This window comes from Geotrypetes seraphini, chromosome 11 (assembly GCF_902459505.1).
Source record: "Geotrypetes seraphini chromosome 11, aGeoSer1.1, whole genome shotgun sequence".
In the NCBI taxonomy this organism is placed as follows: Eukaryota; Metazoa; Chordata; class Amphibia; order Gymnophiona; family Dermophiidae; genus Geotrypetes; species Geotrypetes seraphini.
In genome coordinates this window covers 112,189,560-112,216,855 of record NC_047094.1, presented here as the reverse complement: position 1 = coordinate 112,216,855, position 27,296 = coordinate 112,189,560, and the positions used below count along the sequence as shown (strand labels likewise).

General features: G+C 42.9%; 1 protein-coding gene across 5 annotated transcripts in view; it reads left to right on the top strand.

Moving 5' to 3' along the window:
- The window catches only part of NCOA3 (nuclear receptor coactivator 3), a 273,852-nt gene that overhangs the window by 229,320 nt on the left and 17,236 nt on the right, over nt 1-27,296 (top strand). For 3 of the 5 annotated variants that reach the window (XM_033963800.1, XM_033963799.1, XM_033963798.1), the window contains 9 exons: nt 1,308-1,443; nt 5,027-5,212; nt 9,123-9,362; nt 9,519-9,645; nt 14,626-14,797; nt 16,515-16,817; nt 17,050-17,154; nt 20,720-20,945; nt 25,718-25,892. In XM_033963800.1, coding sequence (XP_033819691.1) covers nt 1,308-1,443; nt 5,027-5,212; nt 9,123-9,362; nt 9,519-9,645; nt 14,626-14,797; nt 16,515-16,817; nt 17,050-17,154; nt 20,720-20,945; nt 25,718-25,892 — 1,670 coding nt within the window. The remainder of the gene's footprint in view (nt 1-1,307; nt 1,444-5,026; nt 5,213-9,122; nt 9,363-9,518; nt 9,646-14,625; nt 14,798-16,514; nt 16,818-17,049; nt 17,155-20,719; nt 20,946-25,717; nt 25,893-27,296) is intronic. The other 2 variants (XM_033963802.1, XM_033963801.1) reach the window with 2 other exon arrangements.

Here is a 27,296-nt window from a genome sequence, read left to right as displayed (position 1 = left end):
GCAGGCTGCAGCAAACGAGGTAGATACAATGAAATCTTTATTTAGTGCCAATACCTCGTGGAAGTTCACAGCAGTTTACAAAAAAATAAATCATCTAATACAACATTACGAACAGGTTATCTTAAAAGCGATATATTTTTAAGGACAGATTCTTCAAACAGGTCTTTAGATCTTTTTTGAAACTCAAAGTTAATTTGTTGATTGATTCTACTAGGTGGAGTTTTCCAAAGTTTGGCTGTTTGATAATTCCAGGTTGAATTGAAAATCCTATTGTATTTTATATTTTTAATATCAGGAAAACGAAAGGTATGGGTTTGCCTTAAAATTCAAAGTTGACTTTTCGAGAATTTAAAAAGTTGAGATATGTAATTTTGAGTGTCCTCAAAGCGAGTTTTGAACAATAGACAAAAGAATTTATAATGCCCCTGTATCGCTCCATGGTGTGACCTCCACCTGGAGTATTGTGTTCAGTTCTGGTCTCCTTATCTCAAGAAAGATATAGCAGAACTAGAAAAGGTTCAGAGAAGAGCGACCAAGATGATAAAGGGGGATGGAAGTCCTCTTGTATGAGGAAAGACTAAAGATCAGCTTGGAAAAGAGAAAGAAGGCTGAAAGGAGATATGATTGAAGTCTGCAAAATCCCAAGTGGTGTAGAACAGATATAAGTGAATTGATTTTTCACTCTGTCAAAAATTACAAAGACTAGGGGACACTCGATGAAGTTACAGGGAATACTTTTTAAAACCAATAGTAGGAAATATTTTTTCATTCAGAGAATAGTTAAGCTCTGGAACACGTTGCCAGAGGATATGGTAAGAGCGGATAGCGCAGCTGGTTTTAGGAAAGGTTTGGACAATTTCCTGGAGGAAAAGTTCATAGTCTGTTATTGAGAAAGACATGGAGGAAGCCACTGCTTGCCCTGGATCGGTAGTATGGAATGTTGCTACTATTTGGGGTTCCGGAATCTTTTGTTAATCTTTGGGGTTCTGGAACCTTGCTATTCTTTAGCATTCTGAATGAAATGTTGCTACTCCTTGGGTTTTGGCCAGGTACTAGGGACCTGGATTGGCCACCGTGAGAACGGGCTACTGGACTTGATGGACCATTTGTCTGACCCAGTAAGGCTATTCTTATGCTCTTATAATGGATCCTAGCTTCCGCTGGTAGCCAATGTAGCTCTATCACTCTTTTTCAGATGTAATTCTCTATCAAATTCACACAATTCATACATAGATAAGTTCTGTGTGCTTAGAAATTAACTTTTTTTATCATTACAGTGGAAATGAGAGATGCTTATGTATTTTTAGATCCACGGAGATCTGGACAATCTGGATGCTATTTTAGGTGACTTTACCAGTTCGGATTTCTACACCAACACAATGTCCGCCAACAGCAGTAACATGGGTCCGAAGCAGCCATCGTTCCAAAACAGCACGCTACTGGGTATGAAGTTTGTTTTTTGTTTTTGAATTCTTTATTCATTTTTGCTTATTACAACAAGTGTAATGTAATGTAATGTAATTTATTTCTTATATACCGCTACATCCGTTAGGTTCTAAGCGGTTTACAGAAAATATACATTAAGATTAGAAATAAGAAAGGTACTTGAAAAATTCCCTTACTGTCCCGAAGGCTCACAATCTAACTAAAGTACCTGGAGGGTAATAGAGAAGTGAAAAGTAGAGTTAGAGGAAAAATAAAAATAAAATAAACATTTTAACAAGACAGCATTGATCTAAATACTTTGGAAGGTAGAAGAGAGGAGAGAAAGGAATAGAAGCAGAAGGGGGAGCCGTTGAACAGTAGAATTCTGGAGAAATTTAAATGATAGAAATAGAACAAAACAAAGACAAAACAATAGATAAGATTAAAGATAAATCATAAGCTGGAAAGAAAAATAAAATAAAACTTTGTCTTATAATAGATAATAATAATAATGTAATAGATAAAATCATATGAACTTATAAATACACACTTGATTAACTTTAAGTACATTTCATTACAAATTCATAGTCTATAATATTTTGAATATTATGTAATACACCTAATATTTAAACTATTCTTATTAAATAGAAAATCCTCCCTTCCCATCCCCTCCCATCACAGTATTACATACAAGTACCATTACAATGAAACTATTGATATATTCATATATTATGAGATAATAAAAAATAAAACCCACCCATTTCCCCTCTAATCAAATATCTTACCTTGGGAAAAATTTATCATTCATTACAAAAATCTGTTAATGGTCCCCAGATCTTCTGAAATTTACCAAAATAGTTTCATTGTAATGGTACTTGTATGTAATACTGGGTATGAAGTTTGAAATTAACTTAACTTGGAAAATCGTGTTTTCATTATTTACTTATTGGGATTTCATTAGCCGCCTTTATGAAGAGATTCAACCAAAGCAGTTTATAATACATTGAATGGTAATCAGGTACTCTTTAAGTGTTTTCCCTCTCTGTCCCTCTGGGCTTGCAATCTAACTATGGTACCTGGGGTAATAGAAGGTTAAGTGACTTGCCCAGGGTCACAAGAGGATCAAACACACAACCTCAGCCTGCTGAGGCAGCAGCTCTAACCACTAGGTGCCACTTCCACTCCTCCATTAAACATTTGTCCTCCAATGTGGATTTTCAGATGCAATGATGACCCAGGGTAGTCTTCATAAATGTATGTGTTGATGTGAAGTCTGTGGGTAAAGGGGGAGGGGGCGATCCACCATGGGCCCCATCTTGGTTGGGGCGCTGGCACCTGTCTGCCTCTCTTCTCTCCCCCCCCCCTGGCTCCTTCTCCGCTCTCTCCACTGTCGCACGCCCCTTCCCTTCCCCCGGACCTCTTTTAACGTGTGCGGTGCGAGCAGCAACCCCAACCTGCTGCTCATGTCAGCACCAGCTCTTCCTCTGGCATCACTTCCTGGACCTGTGCCCGGGAAGTGACATCGGCGCGAACAGCAGGTTGGGTTGGGGTTGCTCGCACCACGAATGTTAGAGAGGTACGGAGGAAGGGAAGGGGGCGCGCGCATGGCAGGAGAGGGCAGGAAAGTAGAGGGTGGGGTAGGGACACCCTCACGCCATTGTTGTGGGTGCATTGACGTGTTCAGTTTGCCCCTATTTCCAAAAGAACACAAGCATATTTTTCCCTTTGAAAGTTATTTGGAAACAAGGCTGGTCTTTAGAGTGATAGGAGTGTGTGTGTGTGTGGGGGGGGAGGGGAGAGGGGGTGGCAGCAGCTGAAATCAAAGCAAAACAGACAAACTTAACAAACCGTCAACACGTTCTTTAGCTTTTGGAAAATCATCTCAATTATGTGACTATTTTATACCATATGTATTTCTGTGTATACACACAGAAGACTGTTTTCCTAGTTAAAGTACGGTTCAGGTTTCTGATACATGATTTAAACCAATAAACACTGATAAAACACCCCCTGTGCAAAAAATTAAAACATCTGTCTGTTGGATAAACACCGGAAAACCTGCGTCGTTCTTACTCTCTCATGTTTCCCCTCGCCTCTCTTGGATTCCCAACTGATTTTGCGCCTTTTCTGAGCTGAGGGTTCTCAGTGGGGGAGGTGCATGGGGTGCAGCTAGTACCCTCCAAACAAATTTTGAACAAAAATGATACCTATGCTCATTTTAGAAATGTTACGGGTAGAAATAAAGGCACCTTGTTTACAAAAATTCTGCTCCCCCTGACATCAAAACCTGGCTTACATCCCTGTTTTAGAAACATGTAATAGAAGGATTAAGCATTGGCGTAGCGAAGGCAAGAGATGCCCGGGGCCCCTCCCTCACCCTCTTCTCCGCGTCCCCCTCCCCCCATATTCCATCCCCGTGCGTGCCACTTCACTTCTCCCGTACCTCTGTAAAGTTCCTAGCACGAACAGCAACCCTCCAACCTGCTGTCATGCTAGCGTCGGCTCTGGTGCCACTTCCTAGGTGCGGGTCTAGAGCGTGACATCAGAGGAAGAGTCAACGCTGACGTGACAACAGGTTGGGATTTGCTGCTCGCGCCAGGAACGCTGTAAAGGTATGGGGTAGCGGTGCGCATGAGCGGCGGGGTTGTGTGAAGAGGAGACAGGTGCCTGCGCCCTCACCAAGACGGCGCCTGGGGCGAACCGCCCCTCCCCCATTACTACACCACTGGGTTTAAGTATAATCTTCAATTTTGTTGTTGGTTTTTTTTGCATAACTGTTATTGGGGGGGGGGAGGATTTAATCTTGATTTTCCACCTCCCATAAAACCAGCATCAAGCGGTTACAATTAAAATCTTTTTCGTAAGTGTTCTCAAAAATAGAGGCCCCTCAAACAGAGAAAGTACAAAAACTAACTATAATCACTACCCAAATTTATGGTACACAAGATTTTTTTCTGCATAAAGATAGGACTATTTTTTATGTGGTCCCATTTATCTTGTTATCCTGGCCGGTTACGTACTGAAATATCAATACTTCAGTGGCCAAGTGCCAACAATGCCCTCGAAATAGCTGGCTTTTACGTAAGCTCTACTTGCTAATTTTCAGCAGAGACAATCACTGAAAATTAACAGACAGCCCCGAACAAGCGATTTAACCAGTCAATGGCCATTTCTGGTAGGTTAATTCATTTTGAATATCAACCAGTTAGATTTTAGTTCTCGCCACCTGACATTGGTTTTATGGAGATCTATAAAATGGGTTTCTACAAGTCTCCGCTCTTTCCTTTTGAGGTCCTTTCTCTAAACATATAGCCTTCATGTTTGTGAATGGGGCTTTTAGGCATCTAAGTGTAGGTAAATTGAGGGCAGGCCTGAGTATGAGAAATTTTCAGCCAAAAACATTGGGGCTTAAATCAAATGCTGTAGGTGGATGTAGAAGTTGATGAAGAGAAGACCAGAAATGTGTAAAAAATTTCAGATGAAGACGATTTGGGATTCATAAATGAACACAGTGGCCAATAGGACTTCAAATGTCAATGCTTTGCAGTATTTGTCTAAAATGGGCGTTCATCTTTCTCACCCTTTTTTTCTTTTGTTAAAGTAGGGATGAAGAGCCCACAGATGGTTCGCCCTCCTTTTAATCGAGCTCTGTCATTGGAGAGTCCCATGGCTGTGAGTTCCAGCCCTCCTATCAGAAATATTAACACACTGTCCATGCTAGCAAAGCCTAATGTGATGGCGAATCCACGAATGATGGAGAGCCAGGACAGTTTTGCAGCGACCATGGGTATGTTGATCTCTCAGTACGATCTGTTGTGTAGTAATTTCAGAAAGAAACATCTTTTCTTTTTTTTTTTTTTTTAAATTGAGGATCATTCACAGCGGCGAGATGAAATTGAGACAAACTAGAAAAATATTTTTCGAGAGCCCTAGGTTTTATCAGGGAAGGATTCTTACTTTTTATTTCTGATAGCTGTGATTGTGAGCAAATTGTAAGTGCATGAAGGTTTTTTTCAACATTTAGGGCTCCTTTTACGAAGCTGTGTTAGCGGCTTTAGCGCGCGTGACTTTTCATCATGTGCTGGCTGTAAAACTACTGCCTGCTCAAGAGGAGGCGGTAGCGGCTAGCGCAGCTGGCGGTTTAGCGTGCGCTATTATGTGCGTTAAACCGCTAGCGTGGCTTTGTAGAAGGAACCCTTAATATTGGCTGCTGGAATTGTTTGAAAATTTAATCAATATATCTTAAGAACATGAGGGAGAACTTGCACCATCTACCATGTGTTGAAGGAAGAGAATTCGGTGTCTTAAGAAATTCAGCAACTAATTAGCCTCCAATTTGGTTTTTTTTTAATTCTGAATATATGGAATCCATTTGTTCTACTTAATTTGGAAGTTGTGTATGTATGTGTGTATGCGTGTGTGTATGTGCGTGCGTGTGTGCATGCGTGTGTGTAAGTGTATGTGTGTGTGTGTGCGTGTATATGTATGTATATGTGTATGTGTGTATGTATATATGCAATAAATATATATATATAGACAGACACACACACACACACACAGTCACTTCAATGCTGAAGAATCTAAGAGAGGACAAATAGAAGATACTAGCTGATGCCCCGGCGTTGCACGGGTATTTAATTATAGCAATAATACTGTAAATGGATTCAAATAAAGATACTTTATAGTGGTGAATGAAATTATTTTTTTACAGCTTAATAAAAAGTACAATATTCAAATTATAATGTGAAATATTTGACAAAATGAATACAATACAACTAACGCAAAACGTGATTATAAACAACATTTTTAGTTTCACCTCCTGGAGCAAGAACATATAAATTCTTGGGTGAACCCACCCCTGAGCAAGCAACATAGAGTTGTGGGCCGCGAGACCCCCCAGAACATATCACCCCAGGTAGTGAGGGATCTGCATACCAAGTTTCGTTCAAATCGGTCAAGCCGTTTTTGAATTACTGTGAGAATGGCAGCTTTTTACCTTTTTTCCATTGACATGAATGGGTAAAATCTGATTTTCTGTTTGTAGCTCCGCCCACGTGTGCAGGTGGGCCGCGAGACCCCCAGAACATATCACCCCAGGTAGTGAGGGATCTGCATACCAAGTTTCGTTCAAATCGGTCAAGCCGTTTTTGAATAACTGTGAGAATGGCAGCTTTTTACATTTTTTCCATTGACATGATTGGGTGAAATCTGATTTTCTGTTTGTAGCTCCGCCCACGTGTGCAGGTGGGCCGCGAGATCCCCAGAACATATCATCCCAGGTAGTGAGGGATCTGCATACCAAGTTTCGTTCAAATCGGTCAAGCCGTTTTTGAATAACTGTGAGAATGGCAGCTTTTTACATTTTTTCCATTGACATGATTGGGTGAAATCTGATTTTCTGTTTGTAGCTCCGCCCACGTGTGCAGGTGGGCCGCGAGACCCCCAGAACATATCACCCCAGGTAGTGAGGGATCTGCATACCAAGTTTCGTTCAAATCGGTCAAGCCGTTTTTGAATAACTGTGAGAATGGCAGCTTTTTACATTTTTTCCATTGACATGATTGGGTGAAATCTGATTTTCTGTTTGTAGCTCCGCCCACGTGTGCAGGTGGGCTGCGAGACCCCCAGAACATATCACCCCAGGTAGTGAGGGATCTGCATACCAAGTTTCGTTCAAATCGGTCAAGCCGTTTTTGAATTACAGTGAGAATGGCAGCTTTTTACATTTTTTCCATTGACATGAATGGGTGAAATCAGATTTTCTGTTTGTAGCTCCGCCCACGTGTGCAGGTGGGCCGCGAGACCCCCAGAACATATCACCCCAGGTAGTGAGGGATCTGCATACCAAGTTTCGTTCAAATCGGTCAAGCCGTTTTTGAATTACAGTGAGAATGGCAGCTTTTTACATTTTTTCCATTGACATGAATGGGTGAAATCTGATTTTCTGTTTGTAGCTCCGCCCACGTGTGCAGGTGGGCCGCGAGACCCCCAGAACATATCATCCCAGGTAGTGAGGGATCTGCATACCAAGTTTCGTTCAAATCGGTCAAGCCGTTTTTGCGTGATCGCGGCACATACACACACACATACACACACACATACATACCTCCGATTTTATATATATATATATATAGATTAAACGAAATTTAAAAAGAGAAGTTCTTATAACTGAAGAAATCTGAGCAAAACTACATCTCCAGACATATAGTGGGCTGCATCAGCCTAGTTGGTTGATTTGAATGAAGTAGAAAAACGAGCCTGTGAATATGCAAATCAGAAGGGAAGATCAGCCCTTGCCTGGTGCACTGTTTGTCTCATGACTGTTCTATCTGAAATGGCTTCATTTATGTAACCAGACATTATTAACTTGCTTATCTGCATTGAATGTATCCTGATGTTATATTTTTGTGTTAATAAGCTGAAAAAGAAAAATGCCAATAACCTTTTTATTAGACTAACATAATACATTTACTAGCTTTCAGAGGACAAAACCACCTTCCCCAGGTCACAAAAAGCATCCTTTCATGACCTGAAAAAACTGGTTTTGGCTTCTAAAAGGTAGTCAATTAAAAATTATTTTTTTTTTTTAGCTCATTCATTAAAAAAGTACCACCTTATTTTCCTTGTTTTAGTTTTACAGTGGTGCCTCACACAACGAACTTAATCCGTTCCAGGAGCAAGTTTGTTATGTGAAACGTTCGTTGTGTGAAACGCGTTTTCCCATAACAATACATTTAAAACACAATAATTCATTCTGCAGCCCTGTTTTCCCATAAGAATACATTTAAAACACAATAATTCGTTCTGCAGCCCTACATTTCCCTCCCTCCACCTCACCTTGTATGCGGAGTCTGCCGGCCCTCTCCCTCACCCAGCCGCACGCTTCCAGAAAGCTGTGCACGCGCAGCTGCTGGAGTTGGTCAATGTTCTACTCTCCTGCAACTTCCGGTTTCCGGTTGCGTCAGAGGAGAAGATTGAGCAACAGAGCATGCGCGCGTGCGCTGCTCCCTGAAAGCGTGCGGCTGGCCGAGAAAGAGGGCCGGAGAACTCGGCATCCAGGGTAAGGTGGAGGGAGATGATGGAACAGTATTTCATGGTACAGTATTACTATTTGTTAAAAAGGAAATAATCTTTTGATGTTTTCTGGATTTTTTTTCGTTAGCTTAAACATGGCTTAACTTGCTGTAAATGGGTCAGGTCTCGTAAGATAGGACCAGAGAATCGGGTCTGGGTAAAACCAGGATTTGCAGGATCTCCAGGATCCTCATGGACTTGTATTGAGATCCTGGTAATATTGCAGGATTTCACGAATTTTCCAGGACCCTGGTCCACCTTAACAGCAGACCTCCTCTTTTTTTGATTGCCACAGCTGCTGCTTTGCATTTACTGGAGTCCCCTACACGCCGTCTTCTCCTTCTCTGCATGGGTGCTGCTGTTCCCGGCTTCGGCGAGAGTAGTTCCGCCCCCCCCCCCGGGCCCCTCGGGCGACTTCGTTGTGTGAAACGAAGTTCGTTGTGGGGAGCACGACAAAAAGTTCGTTGTGCGCAGCGTTCGCTGTGCGAGGCGTCCGTTATGCGAGGCACCACTGTATTTATTAAACTTGAAAGTGGATTTTTAATTGTGTCTAGTAACAAAAAATGATACATAAAAAAAAATAAAACGTTTACAAATGCAAATATCACTGTTTGGTGTTGTAGCTGGAAGCGCCAACAGAAGCGTGACTCAGCACCCGGCAGCCGACTGGGGGATCCCAAACTCTAAAGTCAATCAGATGGAGCCTTCAGGTCCTGGTGCTGTTGGGAGACCAGGTCCGGACTTTAACCCCTCTCACCCCTTGCCCAGGCCTCAAATCGGTGCCGCCATGCCAGGTTTACCCACCAGAGCTAATAATTTGCCTGTTACACGACCAGTAATGCAACAACAGATGCTTCAGATGAGTGAGTGTGGCTCATACATGTTTGTTTGTGTGTTTGTCTGTATCTTGCCTGGACAAAAGCAGGTATCAACAAAATTGAAATTGTAAAACCACTTAGATATATTAATGACTTTGCAGTATATCTAATAAAGTTGCTGCTGCTGATTTCCTTTTATAGGGCCTAAGGATATGACTGTGGGTATGGGGCCAAATCCTTATGGAGCTCAGGGACCAGCTAGCCAGCCGGGATCATGGCCTGAGAGTATGATGCCTATGGAGCAGGGGCCTCGGGGGCCGCAAAACAGGTAGAGCTGAAACGAACACAGGCAAGATTTAAAGCATAGAATAGTTAATGCCAAAGGAGATGGGTTTAGAGTGTGGACATAGCAGGGTTTTAGTTATTTATTTTTTTGCATGTGTTCTGCTTTGTCATACTTCTCCTCGTACTGAACTTTTCCTCGGCGGAAAGGGTGATCCTTTGCAGTGGCTTCAACCAGTGGTTCTTAATTTAGACCTTTGGGGAGTACCAGGATCTGTTTTACAGAATATCTTTGGCGAGCTTGCATGAGAGAGAGATTTGTATGTACAGGTAGTCCCTGGGTTACGTTTTTAAAGCTGTTAAGTCGGATTTGTAAGTAACTCGGAACTTATAGATTTTGAGATTCCTGCTGCTTGTCTCTGCTCCCAGCTGACAAAAGGGCCAACTGTCCCTACCAGCGTTCCCTCTAAGGTACAGTGTGCACAACCACACACTTCTTATTGTGACCATGCATCATTCCTGAATCTGACACAGGAGAAGTGTAGGAGTCTAGGCCACTGGAAATACTGCTCAGTGAAATCAAATGAAGTCACATCCGTGTTCTTAAGTACGGGTCATACTTAAGTCAGGCGTCTGTAACTCGGGGACTGCCTGTACTCTGTTTGCCATAGGTAAAGATATCTCATGCACGCTTATCTTGGGTATCCTGTAAACCAGATCAGGTGAAGCAGTGCTCAAGGAGTCAGTTGAGAACCTCTGGTCTCTTCATCCTAAAGTCAAGGGGTTACACAGGATGACCTGGCCTGCTTTCTAAAATGAGAGATGATATAGGTAAAGAAATTCTATAATATATCCATATGAGCGGCAGCCCCAAACACCTGCTTGGAGCCAATTGTATCTGTAATGTGTTTGATGGAGCTCTACTAAATGTAGTTTGCCTAAATCAGTGGTCTCAAACTCAAACCCTTTGCAGGGCCACATTTTAGATTTGTAGGTACTTGGAGGGCCTCAGAAAAAATAGAGGGCATAATCGAAAGGGACGTCTAAGTCCATTTACGTCCATCTCGCAAGTCGTCCAAAGTTAAAAGGAGCCTAAGACACATTTTCGAAAGAGACGTTCAACTTTTTTTTACTTTCGAAAATCGTCTAATTATACGTCCTGCCGATCTGATCGTCCAAGCCGCTAAATCATCCATCTTTATACCACATTTCCGTCCAACTTTCCATCCAAGTCAAAAACGCCTAGAACAAGCCCTGTTGGACTTGGGAGGGATCTGCAAAATGATCACCCAGATTGAACACCCAGACATGCCACCTAAATAGTGGGGTACCTTACAGGGCACTGCTGTGAACTTCACAAAAAGGGTGCTATGGCTTCTCCTCCCTACAGCTCCCTTATAGGTCATGGTAAACCCCCCAAACCACCTCCCGAATCCCCTAGACCCATTTATCTACCACCCCAATAGCCCTTATGGCTTCAGGAGCCACTTATATGCCAGTAAAAAAGGGTTTTGGGGGTGTATAGGGGAGTGCACATGTTTAAGTATAAATGTAGTGATTACAGGGACTTATGGGCATGAGTCCTTTTCTCTATGGGTCCCTAACCCCACCCCCAAGATGACTTAAGCTTCCTCTGGGCTGGACGACTAGGCTTTCCTATGCCAGGCGGCCAGGTGATGATAGTCTGGAGGCTGAAATTTAAAGTTGTGAATAAAATACTTATGGGGGTGGGGGGGTTGGTGATCACTGGGGTACTGTGTGGGGGTCTGTGTTATGTGTTTGAAGTGCTTATCTGGTGAATTTAGATGGGTGTTTGTGACTTTCGGTTTTACATGCTGTACAATTAAGTCTAAGCCGGCCCACGTCCCGCCCAACTGCCGCTTTCGACACGCCTCCCGAAACGCTCCGTTTAGCTTTGGACGTTGAGCGGCACTATGAAGGGCCTAGGTCGTTTTTAAATACTTTCAAAACCTGTTTTTTTTTTTTTTTTTAAATAAATCATTATTCATTTTCATATCTTACAACAAGTGTATAATAAACAACCAAAAAAAAAATTTTAAACAAGTCGCATGACAATCTTACTTATAATCATAAACCCGGTTTTATTATTGGCACTTGGATGTTTTTGAGAAATGTTCATCCAAGTGCCGACTTAGGACGGTTTTTGGACGTTTTTCTCTTTCGATTATGAGCCCCTTAATGTTTTATTAAAGAAATGAAAATTTTGCATGAGGTAAAACTCTTTATAGTTTATAAATCTTTCCTTTTAGCTAAGTCTTAATAATAATATTGTAATTTATAGCTAAAGAGACATATGATCAAGAAACGGTTTTATTTTACTTTTGTGATTATGACAAACATATTGAGGGCCTCAAAATAGTACCTGGCATGTGGTCCCCGGGCTGCGAGTTTGAGACCACTGGCCTAAATCTATTCAAAAGGAAAGAACTTTAAAGAAATCTAAAATTTCATTGAGAACTCATTATTTTGAATTGGCCTTCAATAGTTGCTTCGGTGGGGACATGAGTATTAGCGCACCTGGGACTTCGAAGAGACATAATTAAACGGAATATTGATTTTTGTATTTGTATGATGTGCGATTGTGTATTTTCTTTCTTTTTTTAGTATTTTTTTTCTTTTTGTGAGTGATTTAGGTCTTTTAATTTATGGAGGGTTTTTTTCTTTTATTATATTTTATATTTGCATAATTATTGTAAACCGCCTGAATCCTAGTAGGCTAGGCAATATATAAACTGCTAACTGTAATCTGCATATTCAGAAATAGTCTATATAAGGGATGACACAAAACTCTCCAGTAGAGTCAGAACCGTTGAGGATTGCAAAGAATGACAATGGGGCCTGAATAGACTGAGTGAATGGGCAAAGAGATGGCAGATGAGCTTCAATGTAGAAAAATGTAAGGTCTTGCATGTGGGGAAGGGGAACCCAATGTACAACTATACGATGGGAGGGAGGGTACTGGGGGAAGGCAGCCTAGAAAAGGACTTGGGGGTATTGGTGGATAAAACAATGAAGCCGGCGGCGCAATGTGCAGCGGCCTCAAAGAAAGCGAACAGAATGTTGGGCATAATCAAAAAGGGTATCACTACCAGAACGAAGGAGGTTATTCTACCACTATATCGAGCAATGGTGTGCCTGCATCTAGAGTACTGTGTCCAGTACCAGTCTCCGTACCTTAAGAAGGACATGGCGATACCCGAGAGGGTCCAGAGAAGAGCGACAAGGATGATAAAAGGCATGGAAAACCTTTCGTATGCTGAAAGGCTGGAGAAGCTGGGGCTCTTTACCCTGGAAAAGCGGAGACTTAGAGGGGACACGATAGAGACTTATAAAATCATGAAAGGCATAGAGAAGGTGGAGAGGAACAGATTCTTCAGACTAGCGAGGACTACAAAAACAAGGGGGCATTCAGAAAAATTGAAAGGAGACAGATTCAAAATGAACGCTAGGAAGTTCTTCACTCAGAGGGTGGTGGACACCTGGAATGCGCTTCCAGGAGAGGTGATAGGGCAGAGTACAATATTGGGCTTCAAAAAAGGATTGGATGACTTCCTGAAGGAGAAGGGGATAGTGCGTAGTTTTGCTCTTCGTTTATAGAATCTGGGGGATAGGTTTTTGCAACTCGGGCAGAGAAATTGTGGGAGTTGGATGAAGTGGGTTTTATAAGGCATTCACATCAGTACATAGGATAATCTGAGAGATTTGTGTAAACCAGAGAGCAAGTGTCAATGTGCTCATATTGCCCCCAAATTATATATAATGCGCCGAAAGTTAGGCACCTACATTGACATGCTTAGGCTAAATTGTCACCGATAATTGGCATTTACCACCTCTTAATTAGTACTGAGTGGAGTTAATTGAAAGTTAGGCACCTAGTGCAAAGTGCATAGTTAAGTGGGCGTGGTTAGGAGGGGGGCGGGTTATGGGCGTGTCTTTGAGTTAAGAGCTGTTGGACACCTGACCTAGGTACAGGCATTTAGACCAATAAATACCTTGGCATAAACAGGGTGCGCCTAACTCTTACAACCCTTAACACCGCCTAGGTGGCGCTACGCTTGATTCTCTAATGGGCGCCTAAATTTTAGAGAATCGCGCTTGGCGCTGCACTAGTTTATGCCAATTTTTTTAAGCCTCTACTGTTTACGGATAATGCTCAGAGAGAGAGAGTGTGCACGTACCCACTGCACAGATTAAATAGACTAGTGAATCGCAAACTGTGTGCTGCGGCGAGATACGAGCCTGTCATTGCTGGCATAGGCTCTGGTGCCTTTCCTCTTCTTCCCCTCCCCCCTCTCCCGGTGATGGAGAAATTTCCAAACACCCGACAGTTTTCCAGGTTTTGGAAGGCCCCCAAACTCAGGGCTGAATTTTGAGGGCCTCTGTGCACGCACGGACGTCGACCTGATCAAGTTTCAAGTTTATTATAAAATTTGATTAATCGCCTATTCCAAATTCTAAGTGATGTACAAATCGATAAAAATTACAGAATTAGGGGGAAACAAACACAACTAACAAAGGGACTAAATCTACTAAACATAATAAAAACCAACTTATACAAACATAATAAAACACAAGGAAAGACAAGGAAAGAAATACAATCTGATTAATATGAGGAAAAACAATTAAGGTTAAGAACAATAGGAAAGGGAAGGAAAAATCTCTCAGAAACTATAAAGATAAAAAAGAGAGCCATAAGCAGTTCATTTAGTTATTGAATTCATCTTTAAAAAGAAAACTCTTAAGTTTGTTCTTAAATTTTTCCAAATTCTTTTCCTCTCTTAAATAAATTGGAAGTGAATTCCATGTTTGAGGAGCTGTGATGGAAAAGATAGATGACGTTATGCACATGCATGCTCTGTCATCAGTCAACATCCACGCCCTCTAGATGTGGCCCCTCCACCCCTTTCCCCCTAATGCAGAATTTTCATGTTGATAGTTGGTGAAGTTTTGATGATTCTGGTGAGTATGAAGATTGAAATCATAGCTTTCATCTTGCTCTTTACAGACAGCTAGTTAGGAATTCGTTGGATGATCTCCTCTGCCCCCCCTCTACTGTGGAAGGTCAGACTGACGAGAGAGCTTTGCTGGACCAGTTGCACACGCTGTTGAGTGAAACTGATGCCATGGGACTGGAAGAAATTGACCGAGCATTAGGAATTCCTGATCTGGTAAACCAAGTAAGTGATGGACAAAAGGGTCTTTAACCACATTCCTTTTAGAGCCATCCTCTAATAAATTTTGTTAATAGGAGCATGAGAACCCCTGTTCCCTAGCCTTGTGCTCTGGAGTCTTCACAGTGGGACCCCTAAATGATGCTGACATAGGGCTAAGAGGTGCTTGAAAGAGTTTTGTTTTCCCTTATCTTGTTTCTGGGTTAACTGATTAAGCAACCATGAGCGTGTGTGCTCCAGAGAATATCGCAAAGGAAGCAGAAAAGTACAGAGACAGAGCTTTGTGTTAAAATATTTATTTGCACAGAGCAATCACTTATAAAAGTGTTTCCCAACAAGCTGCATCAGGGCTTATAGGTTACATATAAGTTTTAGGCCAGTGTACAGAAGTCCCTAGATGGAAAAGCTTCTCACTGTCTGGAATACTTCCAAATGAAGTCTCCCTCAGAACGCACTAATTCAGCCTGTTGGCGAAACAGGTATGTCTTTTTTTTTTTTTTTTATTAAATGACAACTCCTTGTAAGTAAATATTTTAACACAAAGCTCCTTCTGTATTTTTGTATTTTCTGGAGTACACACTCCCTTCTCTTTGGCTGTTTTCCTGCTTCTCTCTTCTTGGCGGTACTGTAGATGTGGCCAGTGCTTTCTGTAGGCTTCAGCCCCCTGGTGGCCTTCTTCCCAAACCTGATCCCACGTAGGAAGGACAAGCCAATGTTACAGGGGTTGGAAGAGACTGAGAAGTTCAACCAAGAATAATCACACTGTTTAAAGTTCCCTTTGCGGTACTCTTCTGTTGACTTATTCATGTATCTAATGGAAGTGGGTTCACATCCTACATTTCCCAATGACACTCCTTGGAACAGGGACTTTGGCTCTGATTCAATAAATAGCGTCTAACTCCTAGGTGCAGTTGTCAGTCAGCTGCTAAGCGCTGTTTATAGAATCGCGCCTAGCAGCGTTAAAATCCTTAGGCATACTGCCATTTAGGCCAGGGTTTTCTTGGCCTAAACGAGTCGCCTACCAGTGCCTAACTCAGTCCATGCCGAAATGTCACCCCTAATCTACCCACATGCCTAATTGCCGGTAGGCGCTTCGGTGTAGGCGTCTACCTCAAAGTGATGGTGCCTGCCAGCAAAGTAATTCTTTTTGACGATGCTTTCAATTATCAGCACTGATTAAGCCAATTTATTAATTTAGGCGCTTAGATTGGCTAGGTATACCGATCTAGGCGCCTAACCATAGGCGTGTTTTATAGAATTAGGCCCTTTGTTTTAATTCTCCAGTTCCAGACATTCTCTCGAGTCAGAGTTAACTTTTGGTGATCACACAGTGAGGGGACTTCCTTCCCCTCCTACCTTGTGGCTCTCTTGGTATGATACAGGAGGGGGGGTTTGCTGTTGCCTTCTTCTGAGTCATGGAAGGTTAAGTGAATTGCCCAAGGTCACAAGGAGTCGCCATGGGAGTTGAACCCTGGGCCTTTCAGATCCTAGCCCACTGCTTTCTTAACCATTAGGTTATTCCTCCACTTCATATTTAATTCTAGTAATGTCTCGATATCATTTGAAAAAGTTACGCAAAAAAAATCCAAGAAAAATTCTTACCTAGTGCTGAGCTTGACTTGGCTGCCTGTTTTATGAATCCATCTAAGGTGGGACTGTACAGACCATTGTGTCACACTTGGTGCACTGAACTATATACAATGGATTTTTTTTTCCTTGAAAGGGTCAAGCTTTGGAACCACAGACGGACTCATTCCAAGGGCAAGAAGCAGCAGTTCCAGTGGACCAGAAGCCTCCTTTTTATGGGGAACCGTACCAGGTGCAGGGAGCAGCCATGCAAGGTGGTTTTAGTAACATGCCAGGGCAGCACCCTCCGTTCAACTCCATGATGGCTGCAATGAGCCAGCAGCAAAGCGGTTTCCCACTCCAAGGACCTATGCATCCCCGAGCAAACCTCATGAGGCCCCGAACAAATGTACCGAAACAATTAAGAATGCAACTTCAGCAGAGGCTTCAAGGGCAGCAGGTGAGAAGTTTTTAATATTCCTTTCATGACACTATCATTGATATGAAAAGTAATGTTGTACGATGGGGTGTTCTGTTTTACTTTTATTCCGCTTGATCAGTTCAGGAGAATTGCCTGGTTTATAATACAGTTGCATCTTTTAACCATGGTTCTCTAGTGCTTTTCAAGAGGTGTGTGTGTGTGTGTGTGGTTTAAATACGCAATTATGAATTGTATTGTATTTCTTCCTAAGTTTTTAAACCAGAATCGGCAGGCGCTGGAGATGAAACTAGAAGCTGCTGGTAATGCAGGTGTAGCGGTAATGAGGCCTGGAATGCAGCCGCCACTGGGGTCACAGGTAAGCATCTTTCTGCACCTCTCCTTCCAAACCCTTTCTAGGACTTCAGAAACACAGAGCCGGGTACGGAGCTCGTTGCATTCACTCCCTAATGACAGCGCCAGGTTCTAAAATCAAGGCATCTAATTCGCACTTAATCTTGTTTATCCGAAACAGGATCCTAATGTGTTGTATACAGTACATTTCTCCCTCCAAATTTGCGGGTTTAGGACTCACGACTTTGGTTATTCGCGAGTTTCTAAACCCTGACCCACCCCCGCCTCCTGGACCTCTCTGCACTGTACCTGGTGGCCTAGCGGTGAAGCAGGGCAGGAGCGATCTTCCTATGCTCCTGCCCCATGCAGAGCCGTCAACAAAAATGGCTGCCGTGAGTTCCCATGATCTCATGAGACTACAGTGGGAATTCAAGGCAGCCATTTTTGTTGACAACTCTGCACAGGGCAGGAGCGTAGGAAGATCGCTCCTGCCCTGCTTCATCACTAGACCACTAGGTAAGATGTGGAGAGGTCCAGGAGGCAGGGATGGGTCAGAGTTGGCCCTAAAAGTTATTCATAATTTTTCAATATTTGTGGGTTGGCTGTGCCCCCAAACCCTCGTGAATATGGAGGGGGAAGTGTAGTGTGAGAAATTCAGACAAAAGAGTTCAGGCGTGTCCGGCGGCGCTGCGCTGGTATCGAAACCTTTCCCTTAGCTCTCTGTTGCTGATCTTTGCAGATTGGTATGAATTAGTTGTTTTTAAATTCTATGAATCACTTTGTAGCCAAGTGCAACATCGATTTGCACAAATTTCAGGTAAAATGTTAAGTGACTTTTTATCATGAAATTTCTGTGCATTGCTTTCCAGTATGTCCTTTTTCTTTTTTTTAGATTTCGCTCACAGGGGCAGTATATTCACGTGCAGGAAGTATTTTCCTGTCCCTGGAGGATTTCTAATTTGTAATTGAGGCAGTGAAGTGTTAAGTGATTTGCCCAAGATCACAAGGCTGGATTTGACCTTGAATTTTCCTGGTCCTCAGCTTACTGCTCTACCATTGAGCAACTCTGTATTTTGCACTTGGACCCTCTTTTTTTAGCTGTATAATGAGTCTCTGTTCATCGTCCCCACATCCCCCCTGGGCCACCCTCATCACTTTTACAACCACAAAGAGGATAATTTGGTAATAGGTTACCTAGATGGGGAGGGCACGGCAGGTAGCCTTCTTTTTTCAGGCTTTATAATACTGTCCCACTAAAGTAGCCAAAAGTATCGCTCAACTGAAGTGGCAAACATTTGCACATGCTGGGGAGAAGGTATCCGTGTTCACAAGTACAGTAGTACACACTTGCAAATTGTGGCTGTGCCCGTCATCTGCCTAAAATTTGCCTGCACCCAAGTAGAGAGTTGCACGGGAACGGGGACGACGGGAATCCCGTGGGTTCCCCCTTGGGGTCACGGGGATCCTGTGAGGACGCTCCCTAGGGTCGCGGGGATCCCATGGGGACGCCCCTCGTACTCTCGGGGATTCCGCAGAGTTCAATGCCTTTCCTACCTGCCCTGCTGCGAGGCCTCGTCTTCCATTTCCTGCCTGCCCTGCTGCAGCACACATAGCCAATCGAAAGTCTTCCCCGATGTCAGCACTGACATCGGAAGATTTCCAGTCGGCTGTGTGCGGCAGGGCAGGTAGGGAAAAGGCAGTGGCGTACCAAAGGGGGGGGATGTCCGCCCCAAGTGCAGCCAAGGGGGGGGGATAGTGTGCACAGCCGGTCAGGTCCCCTTACCTTTGTGGCGCTTCCCCTGACCGACTGACAACAGGCCCGGCTGACAAACCTCCCTGCCCTGTAGCTGCGAATCTAAATTACCTTCTTACGGCAGCTTCAATACTCCATCTGCTGAAAGAAGGTAATTTAGATTCGCGGTTACAGGGCAGGGAGGTTTGTCCGACTGGGCCTGTTCTGTTGTTGGCCGGGTGGGGAAGCGCCACAAAGGTAAGGGGCAGGGAGGGAGGAAAGGTGGAGTGGAGAAGAAAAGACGCTTAAGGGAAATGGGTAAAACTGAGGGGGGAGAAGGACTCTGAAAGCACTGGGGAAGACAAAGGGGTAGAGAAGGACACTGAAAGGACATGGGGAAGACGGGAGGGGGGGAGAAGGATGTTGAAAGCACATGGGGAAGACAGAGGGGGGGAGAAGGACGCTGTGGACATGGGGAAGACAGGGGGGAGAAGGACACTGAAAGCACATGTGGAAGACAGAGGGGGGAGAAGGATGCTGACAGGACATGGGGAAGATGGGGGGGAGAAGGACGCTGAAAGGAAATGAGGAAGAGAGAGTGGGGAGAAGAGGCTGGCAGGGAAGAAGACAGAGATGCCAGACTATGGGGGGAGCGGAGGGAAGAAGATGGTTGCCAGACCAATTTGGAAGGGGGGAGAAAGGGAGAGGCACAGTAACAGAGCAAATGGAAGACACAGAGAGAAGAGAGACAGTGGATGGAAGGAATTGAATGAGAACATGAGGAAAGCAGAAACCAGGCAACAAAGGTAAGAAAAAAATTATTATTATTTTTTTTGCTTCAGGATAAAGTAGTATATTAGTTGTGTTGATAAAAATTTATAAACATTAGAGGCTCTGGTAGAAACCCGTTTACAAAGTATGTATTCTTCCCAATTAATATTTCCAAATTAATAAAGTCTTTTTGCTTATTTTTAAATGGGTTTCTACCAGAGCGATTAATTCAGTAGCATAATTAACTGAAATAACTATTTCTGAAGTTTATAGGGACGGGCAGGGATGGAGGGGATTCCTCACAGGGACGGGTGGGAGTCCTCGCGGGAACGGGTGGGGACGGGTGGGACTTTGGCGGGGACGGGTGGGATTTCTGTCTCCGCGCAACTCTCTACACCCAATTTGCATAAAAATGTGTGTTGGAGGGGGAGCGATTTACTAAGTGTAATTTTATGCAGATATAAGGCATATACACACACATGTGCCCAGGAAATGTTTAATAAACTTCCCCTGTTGTTCATGGTGATGGTATATTCAAAGTCAAACTGCGTGGGACTTTTCCCTTTGAAAAGAGTCTTGCAGTCCTTTTGTAGAGCATATTTGTAGGACTACAGGCTCTGCCAGGAGATTCCGTTTTTTGCATCCCAACGCCTCACTTAAGCGATTTGGTCATGACATGAAATCAGAAAGCTTTTTCTACAGATGGGGGGCAGTGGGAAAACCAGATAAGAGAGGAGGAAGAGTTTATCTGTCTTTTAGCACAGGGATAGGCAACCACCATCCTCAAGGGCTATGACCCCGTTGGGTTTTTAAGATCTTCACAATAAATATGCATGAGATCTATTTGCATACGATGGAAGCAGCACGTGCAAATGAATTTCCTACAAATTTACTGTGGAAATCTTAAAAATAAAATTGACGGGGTCGTGGTCTTTGAGGGCTGTGGTTGCCCACCCTTGATTTTAGCAGCTTACACCTCACTGGGCATGTCTTGCAGTTCGTTACCTCCTGGGGGTTCTTTCAGGCAGTCCGCCCTCTCCTAATAGTAACCTTATCTGGGATTCTGGTGTGTTTTTTTTTTTGACAGCAGCAGAATTTTCTTAACGCCCAGATGATGGCCCAGCGGAACCGAGAGCTAATAAGTCACCACATCAGACAGCAGCGCATGGCATTGATGATCCAACACCAGCAGCAACAGCCACAAGCCTTCAGTCCACCCCCAAATGTGACTGCCACAGCCAGCATGGATGGTCCCATGGTCCCGCCTGTGGCACAAGCGTCTCCTCAGCAGTACCAGTATCCTCCTAATTATGGTAGCCATATTTGCACACTGATTACCTTACACCAGGGGTGTCAAAGTCCCTCCTCAAGGGCTGCAATCCAGTCAGGTTTTCAGGATTTCCCCAATGAATATGCATGAGATCTATTAGCATACAATGAAAGCAGTGCATGCAAATAGCCCCTTACGCTTTAGCCATTCATTGTAAAAATATTTTGTAGGATGTTAAAAGGGGCTCTCCGTTTAGGCTCCCACAAGGTCGTGAGGCAGAGGCTTATCCTATAACAGTGTGTCTCAAACCTTTTTAGCTCTGGCACACAAAAGGGAGAAAATGTTTTTCGTGACACATTATAATTGACTTGATAAAATAGCAAAAGCAAGAAAAAATTAAATTAGTTATTCATTTAAAGTTCTTTAACCTATGTATAGGTAATTGTAACAACGGTGAAACTAAAGTAGATAGAATAAAATTGCTAATCAATGTGATGGATGGACTTGTTTTTGAGTGCAAATTAACTGAAAGCACGGCTCGATAGTTGACAAACAAACACGCATTTCATTATCCACCATCTGCAGTCGTTCTCTTTTTTTTTTTATTTTTTTCCGATTTAATTTCTGTCAGAGCTGAAAATCCAACTTCACAAAGATAAGATGATCCAAACAGTAACAAAGCCTTCATTGCTTTGTTGCTTAAGTTAGAATAACTACGGCATAAAAAAATAAAATTACTTGCCATTAGTTTTCAAGGACCAATCACGTCAAAGAATGATGCTTGTCTGGGCGGTGGTATCCTTACGCATACAGACACTCATAAAATGCAACGTACGTGTCCTCTATTCTAGTGTATGCTTACGAAGGGAATTTTTAAAAATAAAGTAAAATTCTGGAATCTCTTTGTGGCACACAGTTTGAGAGAGACTGCTATAACAAAACAAAGACATCTAGGGTTTGTTATCAGAAGTTTCAAGTTTATTAGGATTTTATATACCGCCTATCAAGGTTATCTAAGCGGTTTTACAATCAGGTACTCAAGCATGCCACCTGGTATCAACGTGCATTAGGCATATCCATAGAACTAGCTTAAATGTGGCTCCCCAGGGCAGCAAGGATATGTATATCATTGAGTATTCTGTACGTTATGTGCATAAATGGAGCCCTGCTCATATTCCACCCTGTGTATGTCCCTTTGCAAATACGTGCTGTGTAAGTTAAGTGGGTATTTGCAGAATAATGCACACATGAGCAAGCCTGTGTGCATGCCTGCCATTATTCTAAACGTTTTACATCCCCTAGACTAGATTCAGTAAATGGTGTCTTTAAGTTCTGGTGTCAAAAAAAGATGTGCACCGAGGCCTGGATTCTATAAACAGCACCTTGCGGCACCTACATGGTACATAAGAACATAAGAATTGCCATACGGGGACAGACCGAAGGTCCATCAAGCTTAGAATCCTGTTTCCAACAGTGACCAACCCAGATCCCAAGTACCTGGCAGAAACCCAAAGAGTAGCAACATTCCAGAGCTGAGATTGTGACATCATAATGCCTCTTTCCACCAATGCCTAAGAGTCACTCATCAGTGATGGCTTGATTATCTTATGGCTTGATTATCTTATACTTGGCTCACATAACAATATAAAAATTGCCATACTGGGACAGACTTGAAGGTCCAGCATCCTGTTTCCAACAGTGGTAGCCAACCCAGATCCCAAGTATCTGGCAGAAACCCAAAGAGTAGCAACATTCCAGAGCTGAGATTATGACATCATAATGCCTCTTTCCACCAATGCCTAAGAGTCACTCATCAGTGATGGCTTGATTATCTTATACTTGGCTCACATAACAATATAAAAATTGCCATACTGGGACAGACTTGAAGGTCCAGTATCCTGTTTCCAACAGTGGTAGCCAACCCAGGTCCCAAGTACCTGGCAGAAACTCAAAGAGTGGCAACATTCCAGAGCCTCATTCCACCAATGCCTAAGAGTCACTCATCGGCGATGTCACAATGGCTTGATTGTCCTATTCTTGGCTCACATAACAATATAAAAATTGCCATACTGGGACAGACTTGAAGTCCAGTGTCCTGTTTCCAAAGTGGCCAACCCATGTCCCAAGTACCCAGCTAGATCCCAAGTAATAAAACAGGTTTTATGCTGCTCATCCTAGCAATTGCAGGCCCCCCTCGGCGTGGTTGTCAGTCGACCACTAGGCGCTGTTTATAGAATCATGCCTAGTGGTGCCTAAGCAGACTTATGTGTTGCTAGGCGTCCTAGACATAAGTGCCACTTCATTAGGACCACTTTTCATTCACCTAATTTGGCAGCGCCTATGGCAGGTGCCTAAGTCAACCATGCCTATCTTCAGCCCCTAATCACGCCTAATGTTTGAGATAGACGTCCTTAGGTGTGGGAGGGTGCCTCCACTTTAGCGTCATTAGGCGTTCTAAGAGTTTGGCTCCAAACTCTTAAATTGTTTAATGTTTTGGGTTTTTTTTGATTGTCTGAAAACCAGCACAGTCAATTACCACCCCGATTAAGCCAATTAAAAAAAAAAAACTAGGCGTGGATCCTGAACTTATGTGTCTCTAGGTAGCTGCAATTAGGATGTCTAATGGCGCCTAATGTAGGCATCATTTATAGAATATGGTCCCGAGTGCTGTTCTATAGATGGTGCTCCGGTTTGGGCACTGTTCCTAAAATAACGCATATCTAGGATCTGCACACACAGGATAAAACCTACTGCAACCTGGTGTAAATCGTTGCATCCATCCATCGAATTCTATAATACTGCACACGTTTGTATTGAAAGCCCCAGAACGCCCAGGCCCCTACCTGGCCACACCCCCTTTTCGGTTACACACTAAGGCAGGGGTAGGCAGTTCCGGTCCTCGAGAGCCACAGGCAGGTCAGGTTTCCAGGATATCCACAATGAATATGTGCGAGATGGATTTGCATGCACCACCTCCTTGAGATGCAAATCTCTCTCATGCATATTTATTGTGGATATCCTGAAAACCTGACCTGCATGTGGCACTCGAGGACCGGAATTGCCTACCCCTGCACTAAGGGGGAAATTCCAGGCGCCCTACTGGTGCCTAAGTTAAGTAACGAAAGCTGTTTAAAATGGCAAAAAAATGGTACAGTTAAAGCACCTACTAGCATCTAAATAATACACGCCAGAATCATGCCTAGGTAGGTGCTTTAGGCCACCGAATGCTACTGTGGGCGTGGCTAATGCTGGACGTGGCATTAGGCACGATTCATGGCATAGATAGGCTCCATAAATGTAGGCCCGGAAAACCTTGGCCTACATTTTTGGCGCCTTTCTTTTGCAGAGGTGTGATTCTCTATACAGCACCATTGCATGATTTACAGCGATCGGTGCCCTATAGAGAATTTGGGCCTAAAAGATTTGCATGCTTCTGGCTGCCCATGCTCCTCCCACTTTTCAGTTACACACAGATTTGCACACCTCTGACCGCCTTCCAAGGCCACACCCACTTTTCAGTTGCACACAAAGATTTGCATGCCTCTGACCTCCCATGGCCGTGTCTCCTTTTCAATTACACATAAAGATTTGCATAACGCAGACCGCCCATGGCCACACCCCTTTTCAGTTATAAACATATACATGCCTATGCCCACCCATTGCTCTGCCCCCTTTTCAGTTACACACAAAGATTTGCTTGCACATATTTATAGACTAGCATTTGGCAGGATGTGCAAGCAAATCTAAATTATTGTCAGGTAACACTAGTTATTGATTGTTAGAGCACAATTGTTGGTACTGATTGGCTCGTTGTTTAAAATGTAGTAACCCCAGGATAATAGGAAGAAAGACCTAGCGAAGCTTGAAGAATGGTCTGAAATTTGGCAGCTAATATTTAATGCTAAGAAATACAAGGTCATGCATTTGGGCTGTAAAAATGCAAAGGAACGGTACAATTTACAGGGTGAAGACCTTATGTGCATGACAGAAGAGCGGGACTTGGGTGTGATTGTATGTGATGATCTTAAGGTGGTCAAATAGGTTGAAAAGGTGACGGTGAAAGCTAGAAGGATGCAAGGGTGTATATGGAGAGATATGACCAGTAGGGAAAAGGAGGTATTGATGCCCCTATATAAAACTCTTGCGAGACTTGATTTAGAATATTGTGGAGACTGCACCTTTAAAAAGATATAAAATGAATGGAGTCAGTCCAGAATGGTGGCTAGAATGGTGCGTTGTCTTCGTCATAAAACGTATGGGGACAGATTAAAGATCTTGATATTGATATTAAAGATCTTGATACTTTGGAGGAAAGATGGGAAAGAGGAGATATGAGAGAGACATTTAAATACCTATGTGGCATAAATGCATGCGAGTCAAGCCTTTCATTTGAAAGGAAGCTGTGGAATGAGAGGACATAGGATGAAGTTAAGAGGTGATAGGCTCAGGAGTAATCTAAAGAAATACATTTTTACAGAAAGAGTGGTAGATGCGTGGAACAGTTTCCCGGAAGAGGTGGTAGAGACGAGACTGTGTCTGAATTTAAGGAAGAGTGGGATAGTCACGTGTGATCTCTTAGAGAGAGGAAGAGTTATGGTGACTGCGGATGGGCAGATTGGATGGACCATTTGGCCTTTATCTGCCATCATGTTTCTATGAAAACATAGCCAAGACATTTTTTTCTAAAGTGTATCAAAATTTCACTTGTGCTTATCAGCTTTTAGCAACCTAGAACTGCAGCTAAATTCACTTGCCAGATCACATGGTTTTAAGTGTTGGGTATTTTTTTTTTTTCTTTTCTTCCACAACTTTAAGGACTAAACCAGCAGCCTGATCCTACATTTGGTAGAGTGCCAAGTCCTCCTAATCCGATACTGGCTTCCAGAATTGGCCCTTCTCAGAATCCCATGATTCAGCATCCCCAAACGGCACCAATGTACCAGTCGCCTGAGATGAAGGGCTGGCCTTCAGGGAACATGACCAGGAGCAAGTAAGTCTTTGAGAGCCGATGGCGATCTATTCTTGATTTTGCGTGCTGTGGCTAACTGCACAGTAGGGTGGTCACAGAAATAGTTTTCAGGTCGTTTTAGGATGTTCCCTAACTTTTAAGATGCATCTGCAGGTTTTTTGGGTTTTTTTAAAAATCTTTATTCATTTTCAAATATTACAACAAGTGTAATAAACAATCAGAAAATGTTTAACTAATCACTTGACAATCTTACTTAAATTCCCCCAAATATAGTTTTAATAAAAACTTTTTTTTATGTGCATTAACCTATAAGTCAATGAGAAGTCGGGATGCTATGAGGAGAATCGGCTGTGTTTGATGTAGTGCATGAGGCTGAATTAACTGTTGCCTCCCAACAGAAGATGTTTTAAGTGCACCTGTACTGTTAATGCCCTATTTTCAGATCTAATAATAATGATGGCTAAAAGTTCATTTATTGTAGATACAAATATATGTTAAAACCTTGGTAGGGTCACAATTCACCCTCAAAAGGGCTGTGTCAAGGGTACTTTTAATATAGCTTATATAAATCAATAAAAATAATCAATATAACAAAGAAATCATACAAACATCACAAAATATATAAATAGATAAGTAGTTTTTATGTGGTTTTTTGAAGTGTCACGTACGAGCTTAAGCTCATTCCCCTGACGAAGCTTATTATAGCGAAACAGGGGCCCTGTCGGGAATTTGCTGAAGAGACGATGGGACAAACGTGGGGTTGCTACAGAGGTATGATAGGGGATAGTTTCTCAAGGGTGGAAGGGATCATGATTGGGCAGACTTGTTGGGCCGTCGGCCCTTTTCTGCCGTCATATTCTATGTTTCTAATCTGTTGGAGGGGGTCCGTTTGCAAAACATCATTGAATGTGGAATAAGTCCCAGAACCTCTGTTACCTCAAGCTTCTCCCCACACACTATACTAAGAAGATCTTTGCAGCAGATAAGTTTTTTCTATTTAGATTTTTGGTTTGCGTTTTGAAATTTTTTTTTGCTAAATAGATAATTTGAAAGTGCTAAGAAACTATACCGCCGTTGACTAATGCTATATTTCTACTCAAACACTGAATGTACAGTGTGGAGTTTTTTTAAGACCAAGGATGTGTTCATATCTTCAAATTATTATTTGAAGTTGTTTTGTCCAGAGGATTTGGGGGCTCCTTTTATGAAGGCGCGTTAGGGCCTTAACGCACAGAATAGCGCGCACTAGCTGCTATCGCCTCCTCTTGAGCAGGTGGTAGTTTTTCGGCTAACGCACACGTTAAAAAAGTTAGCGCACCTTCGTAAAAGGAGCCCTTAGTGGGTAACCATTAAACATACGTGACATACGTGATTCTATGTAACAATACCCCCCTAATGCAGCCCTTTTGATGTCAAAATGTGGCC